Genomic DNA, 16,419 nt, shown 5'->3' with positions numbered 1-16,419 from the left:
CTACTGGGGTTGGAGCCAGCACCGATTCCATGAGGAGAGCGTGAAGTCTGATGTCCCTCTCCTTCTTAGTTCACGGCTTAAAAGACCTGCAGATCTTGCAGCGTTCACTCACGTGAGTTTCGCCTAAGCAGTGGAGACACTCAGCATGCGGATCACTCCTGGCCATGGAACAGTGATAGGAGTTGCACGACTTGAAGCCTGGGGCACGGGGCATGCCCCGGGCCCACTCTAACTACTGAAAAACTTCTTCCTACAAGCTACTAACAACTAGCTAAATGTACCACTAAGATCAACTGGAAAGGCTGCAGCAGAGCTGGAGCAAGAAGTTCCAACGCACCTTCACTGGCGGCAAGAAGGAACTGAGGGTGGGGGGAGTGTGCGGCTCCCCTTATAGCGCAATATAGAGGCGCCACTCTAGGGGTCGCAGCAGTGCTCCCCCCTATGGGTACTGCTAAGGGAAAAACTTCCGGCACTGGTGCACGTGGCAAGCAGGCACACTTACTGTGGAATACACATGAGCAAGAACTCAAAGAAGAATACTTTCATAAAGAAACCTTATTTCTGTGGCTTGAGATATTTGCCTCATATTTCAACTATAGTGCATTTGGTTTGAGTTTGTCTAAAATCTCATTTAGGTCAATGCATGACAAGACAATCTAAATAAGACATCTTATATTCAAGATAATTAATCAATGATCATTAGACTAATTAAGATTCCTGACCTCATAATTCTAGATATTTCAGACTATAAACTCAATTTTTAAATGAAACCAAGAGACTAAAATGGAGGGGACTAGTGTCTGCAGCATGACACAGTTGCAAACTAATCCATTCTAAATATCTATTTCAACTTTAAATCTTTAATATTTTAAAAAATACATAGAACTCTTGACTTGTATTAAAAGAAGTCAATATGGCTTGTCTATATGGTGCAGCAATGCAGACCAGAAGGGTGTAAATAGTATAGCACTCTATAGTGTGGTGCTCTAACTGCCCTGCATAGATCCCACTGATGTGCTCTAAAAGGTTTCTAGTGCATGTGTTTGGGACTATATCAACATGCACTAGGTACCTTGTAGACCACGTCAGCAGAGTCTATAAGTGGCAGTTAGAGCGCAACACTTTAGAGCGCTCTACTATTTACACCTTCCTGGTGTGCCCTGTCGCACCATATAAACAAGCCCTATGACACTTAATATGGAAGTTCTTTCACACAGAATTAGGTACTAAAGAAAACCATACAAAATTTAAGGTAATGCAATTATATCTGTCCTGTCAGATTCCTTTTACCTTTAGTTTCCTTCTTGCATTGAATTTCCTCAGTTGCTCTACTGTTTCTGGAAGATGAATCTTGTATGCATAGCGATCCCTCTCCTACAATAAAAAAAACAAAACAAAAAACTCAAACTTCGCTCTGACAAAAAATATTAAAAATTGGCCAAGATATGCATTAGATACTAAATTATCACACAGCAAGTTAGGATTTGATTACACTGATGTAAACCAGGGGTTGGCAACCTTTGGCTTGCGGCCCATCCAGGTAATCTGCTGGTGGGTCGCGAGACATTTTGTTTACGTCTGCGCCGCTTTTCGCAGCTCCCATTGGCCAGGAACGGCGAACTGCAGCCACTGAGAACTGCACAGGGCCATGCCTGCAAACGATCAACGTAAACAAAATGTCTCGCGGCCCGCCAGTGGATTACCCTGATGGGCCATGTGCCGAAGGTTGCCGACCCCTGATGTAAACATTAAGGAAATTTCTTATAGAAACCAAGATGGTTGGATTCCAGAATGGGAGAAAGACAGGTGATGTGTTGTCACTTCCTGTGGCTGAAATCTATTATCAGTTGGTAGAATATTAATGTAAATTGCTGGGTAAGAGTTTTTCCTAAAATGGCAAATTACAAAAGAATTCAAGTTAAATAACTTGGAACCCCCAATGTGAGCTGCTTCACTTAAGCTGGATTTTATTTTTACTTCCTGTACTTAGTAAGTTTTCGACAGCGACAAAAAGAAAACACACAATGTGAAAAAAATTTATGCAATCTATTCAATACCGGAGATTATAACTCCTAAAAGGCAGTGTCTTATAAAAACATATCTGATGCAAAGTTAGAAATAATGCAATTATTGCAAGTATGTTTGCTGCTCCCCATTCTTGTTAACAACATTCTTAAACACATAACACAATTTGAACACTTGAGCATCTAGTCAATTTAAAGCCATTAAATTGTATGTATTACTGAAAGGAGTGGACAGACAATCTTATTGATCTCTTTCAGTTTTAAGATTAATTGGTTAAAATTTTAGTACACTACAGTAGCTTTAAGATGTTGGTCATTTCAACATTTAAATACACAAATAATTATATCAGTATTAACTGATCATATTTAAAATGGCTTGTGTAACTGCAGACTCCTTTCATTACTATTAAGTTATCAAAGAATATTTGAATGTATCACCATATAATATTACACTTCAGCTTTAATATAAGGAAAACAGATGTAGTGGCTCTGTAAAACATTAATATTAATTAAAAAATATACTCTGGAGAGCCATATGATAGACAGCATCATCTCTCACAAATGACATTCACTACCACATTCATACTAATAATCTGTGTATATTGCATCCTGTCAATGACTCATGGCTATGTGGGGTTAATGAAATTTTGATTCAGGAAAGGAAGGCTGAGTTTAGCTTAGTAAGGCAGATATATGACCAGACTGAATTAGAGAATGCCAATAGCCACTTCAGGATTATGCTGGCTAGTATCTATTACAAACTCAATTTTGCTTCTTCTCGCCTGCCCAACCCTCTCACCCAACTTTAAGTTCACAAAATAAAGTTATATCAGCCTCAAAATGTGCAGGTTAGCACTAGGTAGGGCCAAGGTTACATTCTCCTGCCAAATTTGCAGGGATTTGGACAATAAAGCTCCTCAGTTATGATACCCTAGTGACAGACGCATTCACTAGAGTTAAAAAGTCTAACTTTTCTTTGGCCACACGACAGAAAACAAAACGCAAAATAGAAAGCAAGAGAGAAATAAAACTGTGTTAACCAGATTCTAACTAGTATCAATGCCCAGAACCAAAATTTATTAACTTCTGAATGTGGAATACTGCTATCGACCTCCAGCTCTGGTGAGTTTAGCACAGGACATCCTAGGGGCTGCTGGAGAGCTCTGCTTACATTCTCCCCAAGCTCCCACCTTTCTTTACAGAGATAGGCTTCAAAAACTCCTATCACTAGCAAGGTTTCTCAGTGGAAAAACATCTATTTTCATACCAGAAGGCTGATAAAAGCAGCTGCTGAGCCTTCTCAGGTCACCTGCAGGGGAAGGAGGAAGAGATGGAAGATAAAGCTTCTAAAATTCACATGGGATTCTATTATCTGGACTCCAGGAGGGCCATAGGAAGAAGTGGGAATGCTCCCCAAATCATCTTCCACACAGCACTACTCTACATCCCACAGTCCTCTTGAGGCACATATGGAGGCTCAATCCTGCAAGGTGTCGAGCACTCAGGCCCCAATCCAGTAAAGCACTTAAGCACATTTAAGTGTTTCTGTAACTTGATGGCTAATCAAGAGAGCAAAAAACCAACTCCATGTTTTTAAGGATATGAACTTTTGAGATGTTATGTTGTTGGCTTTATTTACCTTCAGCCAAGGATGATTCAGGGCCTCATAAACGGTTATCCTTTCAGCTGGGTCCAGCATAAGCATGCGGCGTACCAGATCTTTGGCACTTTCAGAGATATGGCTCCATTGCCTGGGATTCATCTGATTGTAAGTGAAGAAAAAAATTAAAGCAAGTGACAGAGTACAACAATTATAGGATACAGTTATTCTGTACAATGAGCAACTAAGGTATAAGGGTAGGTGACATTGGTACTATTGTCAATATTTTATTACTATGAATGTACACATAAGACTTGTGTACCATTGAAAAAATATAGATACATGCTAGTATGTGAAAACTAAAACACTACGTACAGTGCACGATGATTATACAACTGGTAATATGGTACCTATTTTTCCACCTACTTTTTTGCATGTAATGTTCCCTACAGATCAAATTCACCCTTCCCTGCACAAAGCAAAAGTAATCAGGCTTTGTCTGTGGAAATGAAATGGATGAAGGGACAAGTTTATGAGCTGCAGTGCAGCCACTCTACACCACAGTGAAGTGTTGAGCTGCTGGATCTGAATAAGAGGGAAATCAGTGGAGTTCCATGACCCCTCCCACCCTGTGGTTCTTAGGAATGCAGAGGACCTTGTGGACAACTGCTCCTTCCATAAGGCCAGTGTAAGGTTTAAAGGTTTCAGGAAACCTTTCGCTATTTCCTTGCAAGGGTAGAATTTCATCCAGAATCATTGAGACAAACAAATGTACACTTCAATGCCACTTTTAGAATCAGTTTCAGAGTAGAACCACACTAAGCAAGCAACAACATACAAGGCGATGTATAGTATAATCACACGTTTCAAGTGTGATCAGCTTTGTGCCTTCAGCTGTTCAAGAAGAGATGATTACCAATATAGGCACACTCAATTAAGTATCTTACTGTTGTTGTAAAACACTTTTTTCCCTGAGGCTCTCAGCTGCAGAGTAGACATACCCTGGTTAATTAATATAAAGAATACTACATGTTATACGACTATCAAACTTTAGCAAGATTCTTACCACTTTGCTAATGTACTAAAAGTGTGATTTTGATGTATGCAAAGAAGAAATGAAATGAAAGGGCTTTAGCTCCTTCCTCATTATGACTCCATGATGGCGGAAAGTGTTATGAAACAAGTTTGTTCTCAAACACTGTAGTTTGTTATCAATTACAAGTAGCTCCTTAGTGAGTAATCAGTTCTTTCATAGCTTACTATACAGTGTAATATGACAAAAGTATGATACCATTTGTACACTAAGATAACCACAAATATTTTTACTAAATTAATGAGATCATTCTTTAGCTATCACATTTAGCATTTAGAACTACAAACAAATGTGAGAAATTTTATAAAATGGAGGAATACATATAAGAGTTTATGTATATATCAGTCATACAGATAACACAGAACGTATAGTACATACTGAGGCCCTAATCACAAAAAACATTTATGCATGTAAGTAGTCTCCCTGAACTCATTGTAAGGTCAGGGTCCAATTTTGATGTTACTTTAGCTGCTTAATCTAGATAAATGATGGTAATTTAAATGCCAGAGACTGTTAAACACATATACCATGGAAAAATGGATCAATAATGATATAAGTATCTCTATTTGCACATAGAGAGCTGTTTGTCTTGTGGAATTTTGCAAATTTCAGTCAGGCTAATTAGCAGCCAAAATATAGAAAGCAACTTCCAGAAATTTTTACAGCAGTGTTTTACCTCAGTGAAAAAGTAATCATGCACACTGTCATTTACCTTATATTTTCCTTTAATAATGCCTTCAAATAATCTTTCCTTGGTTCCATAAAAAGGCAAACAACCACTTAGTAGAATAAAAAGGATCACTCCACAACCCCAAACATCTACAGGCTTCCCATAGGGTTCTCTTTTTACTACTTCTGGGGCCATAAAATGAGGTGTTCCTACACGTCCTAAATGGAAATACAAACAAAATTGAGTAAAGTGATGTGTTTCAAACATGAAAATAAAAGTGAATAGGAAAGAAATTAATCTGCATTAAACCGAAACAAACAGTTTTAATGGAAAGTTTTATTCACAGATTAAACTTTTTTTTTAAGACAACATGTTCCTTTTCTATAATCAGTATTTGTGAAATGTTCAGGATGGAGTAGTCATTAATTTCTCCACTCCTTGGTTTACCCATCAATAAATTGGGTAAAATATTTACCTACCTTCATGTCATGTAATTAAAGGTTATTTAAAAAGGCTCTGAGATCCTTGGGTGAAATGTACTGTATAACAAGTATTTGACAGCCATGGAGAGCAAGGCTCTTCATTTATCCACAGAACAGGTACAACGGAAGACTGTTCCCACCTAAATACTTTACCAAAGTTTCTTAACTTTGATTTGTAGGAGTCACCCCTAGAGCTGAGATGGCTGTTCAGGCTCCATGTCCTTTGATACCCTTCAGCAAAAAGGCCATCAAACAGTGCCTAATGTTTTTGTGGTGTGGACATTGTCCCTGAAGAATTATATTGACAACACAAACTCGCATCAGATGCGAATGTTTTGGGGGCAGGTTTTGAATTAGTCATTAAACAGAGGACCATGCAAACAATTATTTTTATGATCAATGCCCTTGAACTTTCAAGGGAGTAAAAACAAGCTTTTTTTTAGTATTACTTTTGCTCAATTACTAACTGACATGTTAAACTGAACAAATATAATAAAAGTCATTTTATCGCCCTCTATACATTCATCCCCAAATGGTCCCTGTTGCAAAGGAACTACAGAAGAATTGCAAATGTAATTTTCCAGCAATACGAGCTTTGTCTGTACTACATGAGCAGCCTTAGGACTTCACAGCCACTTATGGTAACATCTGGGGAAAATCACAAATCTGGCTAACAGCTGCTACCATCATCACTGGATCTAGCATCATTTATGCGCCCAGACTCGACAATGGTACTGCCCAAAAGCCTGAGTCAGGCCCACAGTGCTGGGTACCGTACAAATTCAGATGAAAAGATGCTCTCTGCCCTACAGGGATTATAACCTAAAGGACTCAACTGCTATCACCATTTAATGCTACCACTATTCAAAGCTGCCTCGCAGAAAGACTTCTGCTGGACTGCTTTTTCCTGGGCACCACAAGGCGACAAAACACCAGGAATATGCTTTCACTTGGTTGTACAATTTTATAAAGTTTACAAATTGAGAACTATCTGGCAATAACTTGTCCAGTGCAGGTCATCCTTCCTTTGTAATCCATCTATCTTGTAGTGGCGGGTTGCCCCTGCTCCCTGTAATTTGGTCCCAGCACCACTGGTGGGACTTCGCCACTCTCCCTTTGTATGAGGGCTAAGGGGTGGGGAAGAGGGGGTTGTTTCCTCACTGTCTCAGATGTTAGGAACCCCAACCCATTCCCCACCTTCTATAAATGCCTTCTTCTAATCCATTTCTAATTCTGATTCCGATCAATCAGGAAACTGGAGCCCCAACTGAATGATTACCTGCACTGGGCATGTGCCAATTTGTAATGAAATTAATTTTACAATCTTACCTATCCACCAGGTCCCCAGGCCGCTGAGAGAAAGGTGAAAAAAAACACCTTGCCCAGGCCAATGTGGTACTGAGGGAAAAATTCAATTATGAACCCCAAAAAGGAGACTAGTGCTCACAACAAAGCCCAGAAACTGAGTCCTACTCTAATCCCAATGGGAGGGAGAGGGGAAGCTTTACTCCCAGTGCAGACTGGTGCTTCAGGGCAGGAGGAAAAGGCTTTTAAACCCTCCCTTGAGGTACCTGGGAGCCGAAAGACTTATCCTGCACCCATCTGCCAAACCAATCAGCAACAGATCCTCCATCCTCTAGACCACAAGGAGGGGAGGGTTATGTGAAATCCTTCAAAGGGTCAAGGGTTTTCTTTCCTCTGATGGCTCAGACTAAGCCACCCCACCTCTGAGACGGGGCATTTATGGAGTCGAAGATTACCAACTTTCTTAGAATCATATGATTTTTTTTCCAAGTGCCTACAGATCCATGTAGAGGATACCAATGCTAGTAGTAACACTGCTTATAAGAGAGTCTCCTTCAGCTTAATGGTAGAGCTACTTGAATGAGGAGGTTACTTACCTGTAACTGGAGGTTCTTCGAGATTTGTGGTCCCTATCTATAGGCCACTGAGAGCTTTATGCATGTGCACCATGTGTCCAGAGCCAGAGAATTTGAAAGTAGTGTCCATTGATCCGTGCATGCTCCCTGACTCATGGTTTCGTTCAAGGTGATGAAGTGTGGGTCAGACTGATTGTACCTCCAATTCCTTCTCCACCACAAATCCAGAGGGGAAGGAGGGCAGGAAGTAGAAAACAGATAGAAGAACCTCTAGTTACATCTCAAAGAACCTCTAGTTAGAGTAAGTAACCTCCTCCACTTCTTCGAGCCTTCGTCTTTGTGCCCCCGTTTGTTGATGTAGCCAACAGGCATGGTGTTGTCTGACATGATGAGAATATGAAGCCCAGGAGGAATAGACTAGTCGAGGCCATGACTAAAGGATTCTTGGCTACGTGAGTTATGAGTTCTTGCGGAATCTGGAACCTGTCCCTTGGTTGGTAGGCTCGTGATCTGACTGAGTTGATGGTGGCCCCTATAAAGTCTAGGCATTGTCTGGGGTTTTTTGGTCCGTTTTTGACATTGATACTGACTGTGAGGGGAAAAAGGAGGCCAAGCAACATGGAAATTGAAAGATGCTGCCTGACTTTTTGTCTCATTTTGTTTTAGGTTAAATAAAGTCAATTCACTTGTATATTCTCAATATCAAACCTCATCTTTTGCGTTTCTTTAATTATGACCTCATAAAAATATTCAACAGTATCCTGCAATTACAAGAAAGTACTAGTATATATTCTTTCAGCATTTTTTCCACTTAACCACTAATAAACTTAAATATTTTGTTTGGTTAACACCCTAAACAAAAAAATCCCAAAGCTATTTACACATTCTGATCAATACACTTAGCACGACAAAAAAAAAACCAAAAACCTGAAATTATTATCTAGAAACATTTTGAGTATGTACTTGAAACTGATGTACTAATCAACTTCCTTATTTTTTCTAAAGGAAGTGTTACAATTCTCGGGTAACAGTTTCTAAATGGTTCCCCTTCTCTTCCTAATTATAGTTAGCATGTACACACACACACACACACAAAACGCATGTACACAGCTACTGTATAACAACAAACAAGACAAATATAAAACAAATGTAAAACTTTATAGTTGTCAGAACTGCAGCTGCAACCATGATATGCAAGGGTTTTTTTAAGTGTAGTACCCACCCATTTTGCTAATATTAATTTCAGTATTAACAAGTGACTTCAAATGGTAGTAGACAAGTAGTCAAACTTATTGGGTTTTATTCCCTACCCTGTTTTCACTGACTTGCTATGTGGCCGTGGACAAAGTCATAATGTTCAGTGTCTCAGTTTCCTCATCTTCACAATGGGCACATCAGTAATTCCCTATTATACAGGGATATTGTGAACTATTTTGTTCAGCACTTTGAGGTAACTGGATGAAAGATGTTAGCTAAGTACTATGTACTTACATAAAACAGAAAGAAAAAAGTTTTTATTGAAATGGGAGCTACATAAATTAATTTTAGAACTTGACAGAAAAGACTGCATCCTTGAGCAGCTCAGAAAATTGGCTATTGTATCAGCTCATGTCATTGCTGACCTGAAAAGGAACCTGGCAAAGAGCAGCCAGGAGAAAGCCCCCAGTGCAAATAACAAATCTCTTTATTTGTTTCAGCAAACTGTTTTGGTTTAAGAGCCTTCAAGAATCTAGGGACCATATACCAGTTTTATGATTACATACTTCACCCTATACTTAAGAACACACACTAAACAAATGGCAACCTGATTGACTGTGACATTTAAGCTGGAAGGCAGGAAAAAAATAACATGAATTTTAGCAACTCTATGTAACAGAGTTAAAATTGTGTGCGTGGGGCAACTTGCATTTCCCCTGTGAGGCTACAATTGTTCTGGTCCTCATCAGAAAAGGAAATGAAACTAATGAGGTTATGTTTCAAAAGTTAGGTCTTCCACATTGCCTCACAGTGTTGCTGCTATGTCAGCAAAAGCAGATTAAACAAACTGTATACCATACAAAACACCTTTTAAAGTTGAAACTTCAAAGGTTATGTGCTGAATGCCCGAAAAAGGGTAAAGGACACTTCAATACACTTATGATATTTGCTAACTTCTTTTTTTCAAGTCAGCAAGCTGCTACCCCCTCCCCACCATATTTAATGTGGTAAAATGCTGCAGCTCCTTTTCTGGTGATGTCATACCTATAGTTTACATTTAATAGCCCTGGAGAAAGAAGGTTGCCTAGGTAGTAAACAAGTCCCTTTCCAAATATCACATCTTTAAATAAAATAATTTCTGGTTTTATAGACTCCAATATAGAAGGATTTTTTTCCAATAAAACAATCTTCACACTAGGGTCCCTCCTGTTTCCTCTCTAAATGAAACAGTCTCTTAGGCCCTCAGGAGTCTTTGTTCCTTTGTAGACACCAGATAACTCCCTTTCTTCCTTCTGATGCACAAGGAACTCTTTCATCCAATAACCAGGCTGAGCCCTCCTCCATTTTTTCCCAATGAACTGATGTAAATGTAAGAAAAACACGGTATTTTATTTTATTTTCTATTATTCCTCACATCCAGGAAATAAACATAAGAAAATGTTTTTTATTTTAAAACAATTATAAAAAAGAAGAATGTAAGGAGTTCTCAGAGCCTCGATATATAAATAATCCGGTAACCTTAAAGGTTAGTTGTGCTATACACAACTTAGTTGATACACCTCTACCCCAATATAACGCGGTCCTTGGGAACCAAAAATCCCTATCGCGTTATAGGTGAAACCCCGTTATATCGGAGTAGCGGCGGCAGGGCTCCAGCGGTGATTTAAGGAGCCCCGGGCCTATTAAATCGCCACCCGAGCCCCACTGCCGGAGCCCCGGGGTAGCAGCGGCAGGGCTCAGACGGTGATTTAAAGGGCCCGGGCTCCCCACAGCGGCCAGAGCTCCAATCCCTTTAAAGCGCCGCCGGAGCCCCGGGGTAGCTCCAGCGGTGATTTAAAGAGCTCCGGGATCTGGCTGCTGCAGGGAGCCCGGGTCCTTTAAATCACCGCCCGAGCCCTGCTGCCGCAGCCCCGGGACAGCAGCAGCAGGGCTCCAGCGGTGATTTAAAGGGCCTGGGGCTCCCCGCAGCAGCTGGAGCCCCGGGCCCTTTAAAGCACCGCCCGAGCCCCGCTGCCGGAGCCCTGGGGTTACCGCGCTATATGCGAACCCGTGTTATACTGACTCGCGTTATATCGGGGTAGAGGTGTATTTAATGCAAGCAAGTCTATGGAGACCCCTTTACTCAGACAAAAGGACGAAACTGCAATTTGGACTGCTATTAAAAAGACACTAAACTAGCAAAAACACCACTTTAGAACATTAGTACTGAGATCAAAGTGAGGAAATTCAGAATTATGGCTTCCCTGTAACGTCCATGATATTAGAGCACAGATGATATAATTTTTAATCAGAGTGTTCCATGACAGTTGGCAGCATTATATACCTTACTACTAAGAAAATATTTGGGGGCCTGGATGATCTGGAAGACTATAATGGGTAACATAGCTTTGTGCTTCTAGGTCACACTCTAATTTGATCTAGGTCAAATCAGATCAGTAACTGAAGGTCATTACCATCTGAAGGCTCTTCAGTGGCATGTGCTGAATATGATGGCAGTCTGTCCAATCTCCTGTTGACAAATATCAACATCACAAAATGATCTTATGTTGCCTGTTTCAGCAAAGAATGTGAAGTCTGAATAGTTACAGAGACTTATGCCCTCTCACCATTAAAGGGGACCCTTCCAGATCAATCAGTTCTGAGGCACATTACCATGTCATGTGAGGAAGCTTGCACAATTGATAATTTTGCTTTGTGTGTTCTGTGGATAAACAGAGAGCTTCAGTCTCCAGTGCTGCCAATCTTAAAACCATTCACAAGTGCTAAAGATAAATTTTGACTTACCTTTGATCATTTAGTTTCTATGACTCTTCCATATTATTCCAGACAATAGGGTTATGCTTTCCACAAGAAGAGTATATATAGAGACCCAATCAGATTTTGTCAACCCTAAGGCAGGGGACTGATGACCAAGATATCAGTAGTAGATTCTTTCAACACCAGTAGTGTCTGAACGATGTATAAGGGAACAACTGGAACAAATAATTTTTAGGGAAAAAAATGTGAGGTACTAACAAACATCACCATCCGACCTCTCATAATAGAGTAAAATGTTTTTAAATTAAGGAATTCCAAAAAGAGTGGGATGTCTAGAATAATGTGGAAGGAATAAAGGAATCACAAACTAGATCAGATAGGTCAAATTTTACTGCCTCTAATTCCTTTCCACATTATTCCAGACAATAGAAACGTTTAAAGCAGGTGCGAGGGAGATGACTAGATAATGAAAAAAAATACTATTCAATTTCAGTAGAGACTACTGCTTGAAGAAACCTTATTTTGAAAGATGTATCTCTAGACTAGATATCTAGATTGTAGGGTCCAGAAAACGTATAAAAGCAAAGACTACATGGTATCCAGATAAGTTACAACAATTGATGCACGGGCCTTCCTTGCCCACAAAACTGCTATAGAGAAAGTAGACTGATCCTTAATTCATGAATAGACTTTTGTTTAGCCACACAGGTCTGCAATATGCACTCTGAAATCCACCTAGATGCAGAAATGAGTTTTTGGCAATTTGTATCTTTTGAATAAAATGAAGTCTGTCAGAGTCAAAGCACTGTCAAAGTAAATTTTTATTTTCCTCCTAAAATCTAGTTTACGTAGGTTTCTCACCATACAGTGGGTTAACGTACTATCTAGGTGAAAAGAAGAAAATTTTGGGGATAAATGAAGGAATTGTGTGTTTACAATACTAACTTGTCCTTAGAAAATGTAAGGAACAATGTGCCACATAATTTGAACATTATAATATAGAGCAAATGGCTACTAAAAATCTAGTCTGTATGGAAATAAAATATTCTGAAACGTCTAGCAAGTTAATGTAGAGCATTTAGCCCCACCAAGAATATAATTACATATGGATGGGAAACCATCAATATTCAGGACTTTTCAGACTGTCCCAAAAGCCACAGTCTGATCTTCAGGGAATTATACGATAGTTTCTTACTCAGCTATTTTGGTCAGAATTCTAGAATGCTGGCTAGTGAAGCACCAAGAGAACTGACTTTTTGCATATTACCCTATGCAGAGAACACATCATATTCTCTAGTAAGATGAAGCTGATTTTTTTGATCTATGAGGATATTACATGATCCTGGGGGAAACTTTCTTAGGTAACTAATATTTAGCAGTTATGCCTTGAGCAAAATCAGTACTGGACTGGGATGGCACAATTGGCCTTGAAGATTGTTTCCTAGTAATGAAGTGAATGGAATTGTTATCCAGATGAACACTGAGTTTCAAGACCTCTGTAGCCAGTGCAGAACTACCAATATGTTTACCTTCTTTGCACTTATCCATTTTTGTTAATGGTACTAGCTCAACCTTGGAGAAAATACATAAGCTAAGTGGAAAAAAAAATCACTGGTGGACTCAGTGCTTCTTTTCTGTCATACTTTTACCCCATAACCTAACTGAAAGACCTGGGGACTTGACAGTATAGACGTGTTTCTATCTGATCTACAGTTCCTGCTGCTGAAAACATACATCATTGAAAGTATTTTGAGACACAACTCCAAAGAATTGACAATCATAATATTGAACACCTTTCCTAGAAAAGAAGCAGAGATCACAAGGATGTGAGTTTACATCCATGTAACCACTAACTTGCTATGTTCCACCTGCCTCCCCAATCACATTGTAACCATGCAGATATGTTGAACTGTTCCCAACATATTTACAGACACCTTCCTCTATGAAAGTAGCCTGCTGTTCACAAAGTATGACAATCCATATGTATTCTCTATACAGAGAAAATTCCATCTTGGTTTACAGTGAATTCAGAACACAATACATCTTGCTTCTTCCTAATGGCACTAAAGGGAACACAGTGGTATTTCCACACATTTCTTTTTGAACTATGACTTCCATGTCCAAAAGATTTTGTACTGTGTCCTTAATGGTCAGACTCTTAAAAATAATCTCTGGTGACTTGAGAGTTGAATAAATTGCCCATGGCTGTGTTTCTAAAAATTCCTGAGTGAATCCTTTTGTTAATTATCTCCAGTACGCACTTGTCCAGTGTTAACGTCCTCACAGGCTTTTATGTTAATGACGCTTTGTCAGCTTGAAAGGATGAATTAGCTTGATAAGGCTCCTCCAAACAAAGCAAAAGGGACTCTAAGTTAAGAAGTGGAAGAATTTTGAGAGTGAAAGCCTGGCCTGATCTCAAGTACCTGGAAACTGAATTTACTGTCTTGACCAGTAGAATTACAGAATTGTTTTTAAAAAATCCTGTACAGTGGTAAAAAGTTTCTTTTTGGTAACAGTATAGATTCAAGGCCTTACTAAAGTAAAAATTATTCCTTCAAAGGCAGCTTAATAGATTTTTGAGGATGTAACTACTCTCTCCAATTGTGTTCTCCTGGATTGTGTGCAATTTGGGCTTGTCAGATACAGACATGTCTCTGTAAAAATTGTAGAGAAAACAGGCACTTTCCCATGAAAATAAATAAAAAATAAATCTGAAGAACTCAAATGTATATACCTATATATATTTTAGAGAAATCACTGCAAAAATACTGATCTACATGTAAAATGAGGGGCTTTTGAACAACAGCTTGTCTACATGGGGAAATTTACTGGCAGAACTATACCAGTATACTTATACTGCTATACTTATTCTGGTATACAGTGTAGTTTACACCACTGCAGTTATAGTGGTTTATCTTCTACCACTTTCAAAGTGACAAAGTACACTGGGGCTGTATCTACACTGCCACTTTCAGCGCTAAAATGTTTTGTCATTCAGGGGTGTGAAATTCCCTCCCTCCCCCCGAGCGACAAAAGTTTTAGCACTGAAAAGTGCCAGGACAGACAGCGCTTTATCACTGGGAGCCGTGCTCCCAGTGATAAAGCTACCACTGCTTGTTTGGGGTGTTGGGTTTTTTTTAAATCGCTGGGGGAGAGCTCTCCTGGCCATAAAACGTGTCTATACTGCCTACATCAGAGCGCTGCCATGACGCGCTGTAACGTGGGCAGCGTAGACATACCCTGGAAAAAGGCACTCTTATTCCAGAATAAGCACGTCCACCTGGGGAGTTATACTGGTATAATTATACCAGCATAGTTCTGTCAGTAAATTTCCCCATGTAGACAAGCATGCAGTATATATGGTACTAGTTTCTGCTGCTCCCCTGTGGACCTGTGAATGTCAGTGAGCATCTAGCATCTGCAGCAATTCTGCTACTGCACATTTTTAAGGTTTACTGAAGACCACTACAGGCCAGGAACACACAGACTTTTTAAAGTCAGCAGAAGCAAGAAAGTGTGGGGACTGTACTCCCTAAGTCAACAATTCTTCAAAAAAATTTTGACTGAAAAAAAAAAAATCAGCACATACATAGCATTCTGCATCTGAGGAGAAATATAGTTTTTAACTCTTTATGTGAAGCAGAGTTAATTTCTGAACTCAAGAAACTGCAACTTTCTATTTCAAAATTACATCTGTGACTGCAAACAGTTGGAACTGATGATATGCTGCTGATAAATTCCCTGTTCTTCTATAAAGTCTCTAGCTCCCATAATTCATACAGGAGACTCCTGACAGATGAGGAGTGATGAAACATTTTTTTAAAGTTACAAAACAAAACTTATTTACAGTACATAAAGCTAGAAGAACAAATAGAGCTTATTGATGAGTGCTGACAGCATACTAAACTCTGAACAAATACGCAGGTAGATAATCTGCTCCCAGGAGATTACAGACAACACAGTTCAGACTCATATGATATACAGTGGATGACGTAAGGTCGAAGAGAAGAATTCTTGCAGAAGTCATCCTTCCAAAATTTTGTGAAAAAAGTATGCTTTAAGGAAAGATTTCTGGAGGAGGAAGAGGATGTTTGCCAGACATGAGGAATGCTGTTCAAAGAATAAGGAACAGAATGAAAGAGGGCATGAAGATGAGAGGAGAAAGATAAGGAGTCTCTTAAGGAGGAGGAGTACAAATAAGACTTGATACTATACATAGGTGGGGTGAAGTTTTGTAGGGTCTTGGAAGGTGAAGAAGAAGAAGCAGCAGCAGCAGCAGATTTGAATTTGAAGCTGATGGTAATCGGATGCCAGCAAAAAAGCTAGATGTGGCAAACTATGACCAAGACATAGAGGAAGATTTTCACACTGGGGATTAAGGAGGACAGATTTTAGAGAGGCTTCAAAACAGCCACCAACAGGATTTAAAAACAGTAGTAGCACAGGAAGAAGGAATGATAGGGGATGAAGATATCACAGAGGCTGAGTGCCTCACTCATGGGTGGATAATGGAATTGTACATGGGGACAGAAAAGGGAAGGTCAAAAGAATCTTTGGGAGAAATTCAGTTTTTGTCAGGTGGAACTTGGGATAATGGTTGGACATTCAGAAGAAGACGTCTGAAGGAGTCAGGCATGTAAGACCAGCATCATTGTAATGATAGCTGAAGCAAAAGGAATGGATAAAGTCACTCAGCAACAGAGGAGGAAAAGGAAA

At 39.5% G+C, this 16,419-nt stretch overlaps 1 protein-coding gene across 9 annotated transcripts in view; it reads right to left on the bottom strand.

The window, feature by feature from the left end:
• CASK (calcium/calmodulin dependent serine protein kinase) overlaps positions 1-16,419 on the bottom strand; it is a 398,672-nt gene that overhangs the window by 133,246 nt on the left and 249,007 nt on the right. For 8 of the 9 annotated variants that reach the window (XM_034754125.1, XM_034754152.1, XM_034754160.1 and 5 more), the window contains exons 7-9: positions 5,430-5,605; positions 3,664-3,786; positions 1,291-1,374 (exon numbers count right to left, since the gene is read on the bottom strand). In XM_034754125.1, the coding sequence (XP_034610016.1) occupies positions 1,291-1,374; positions 3,664-3,786; positions 5,430-5,605 (383 nt within the window). Of the gene's footprint in view, positions 1-1,290; positions 1,375-3,663; positions 3,787-5,429; positions 5,606-11,730; positions 11,756-16,419 lie in introns of those variants that run through there. The other variant, XM_034754169.1, reaches the window with a different exon arrangement.

This window comes from Trachemys scripta, chromosome 1 (assembly GCF_013100865.1).
Source record: "Trachemys scripta elegans isolate TJP31775 chromosome 1, CAS_Tse_1.0, whole genome shotgun sequence".
Classification (NCBI taxonomy): Eukaryota; Metazoa; Chordata; order Testudines; family Emydidae; genus Trachemys; species Trachemys scripta.
This window is presented reverse-complemented; position numbering and strand designations above follow the sequence as displayed.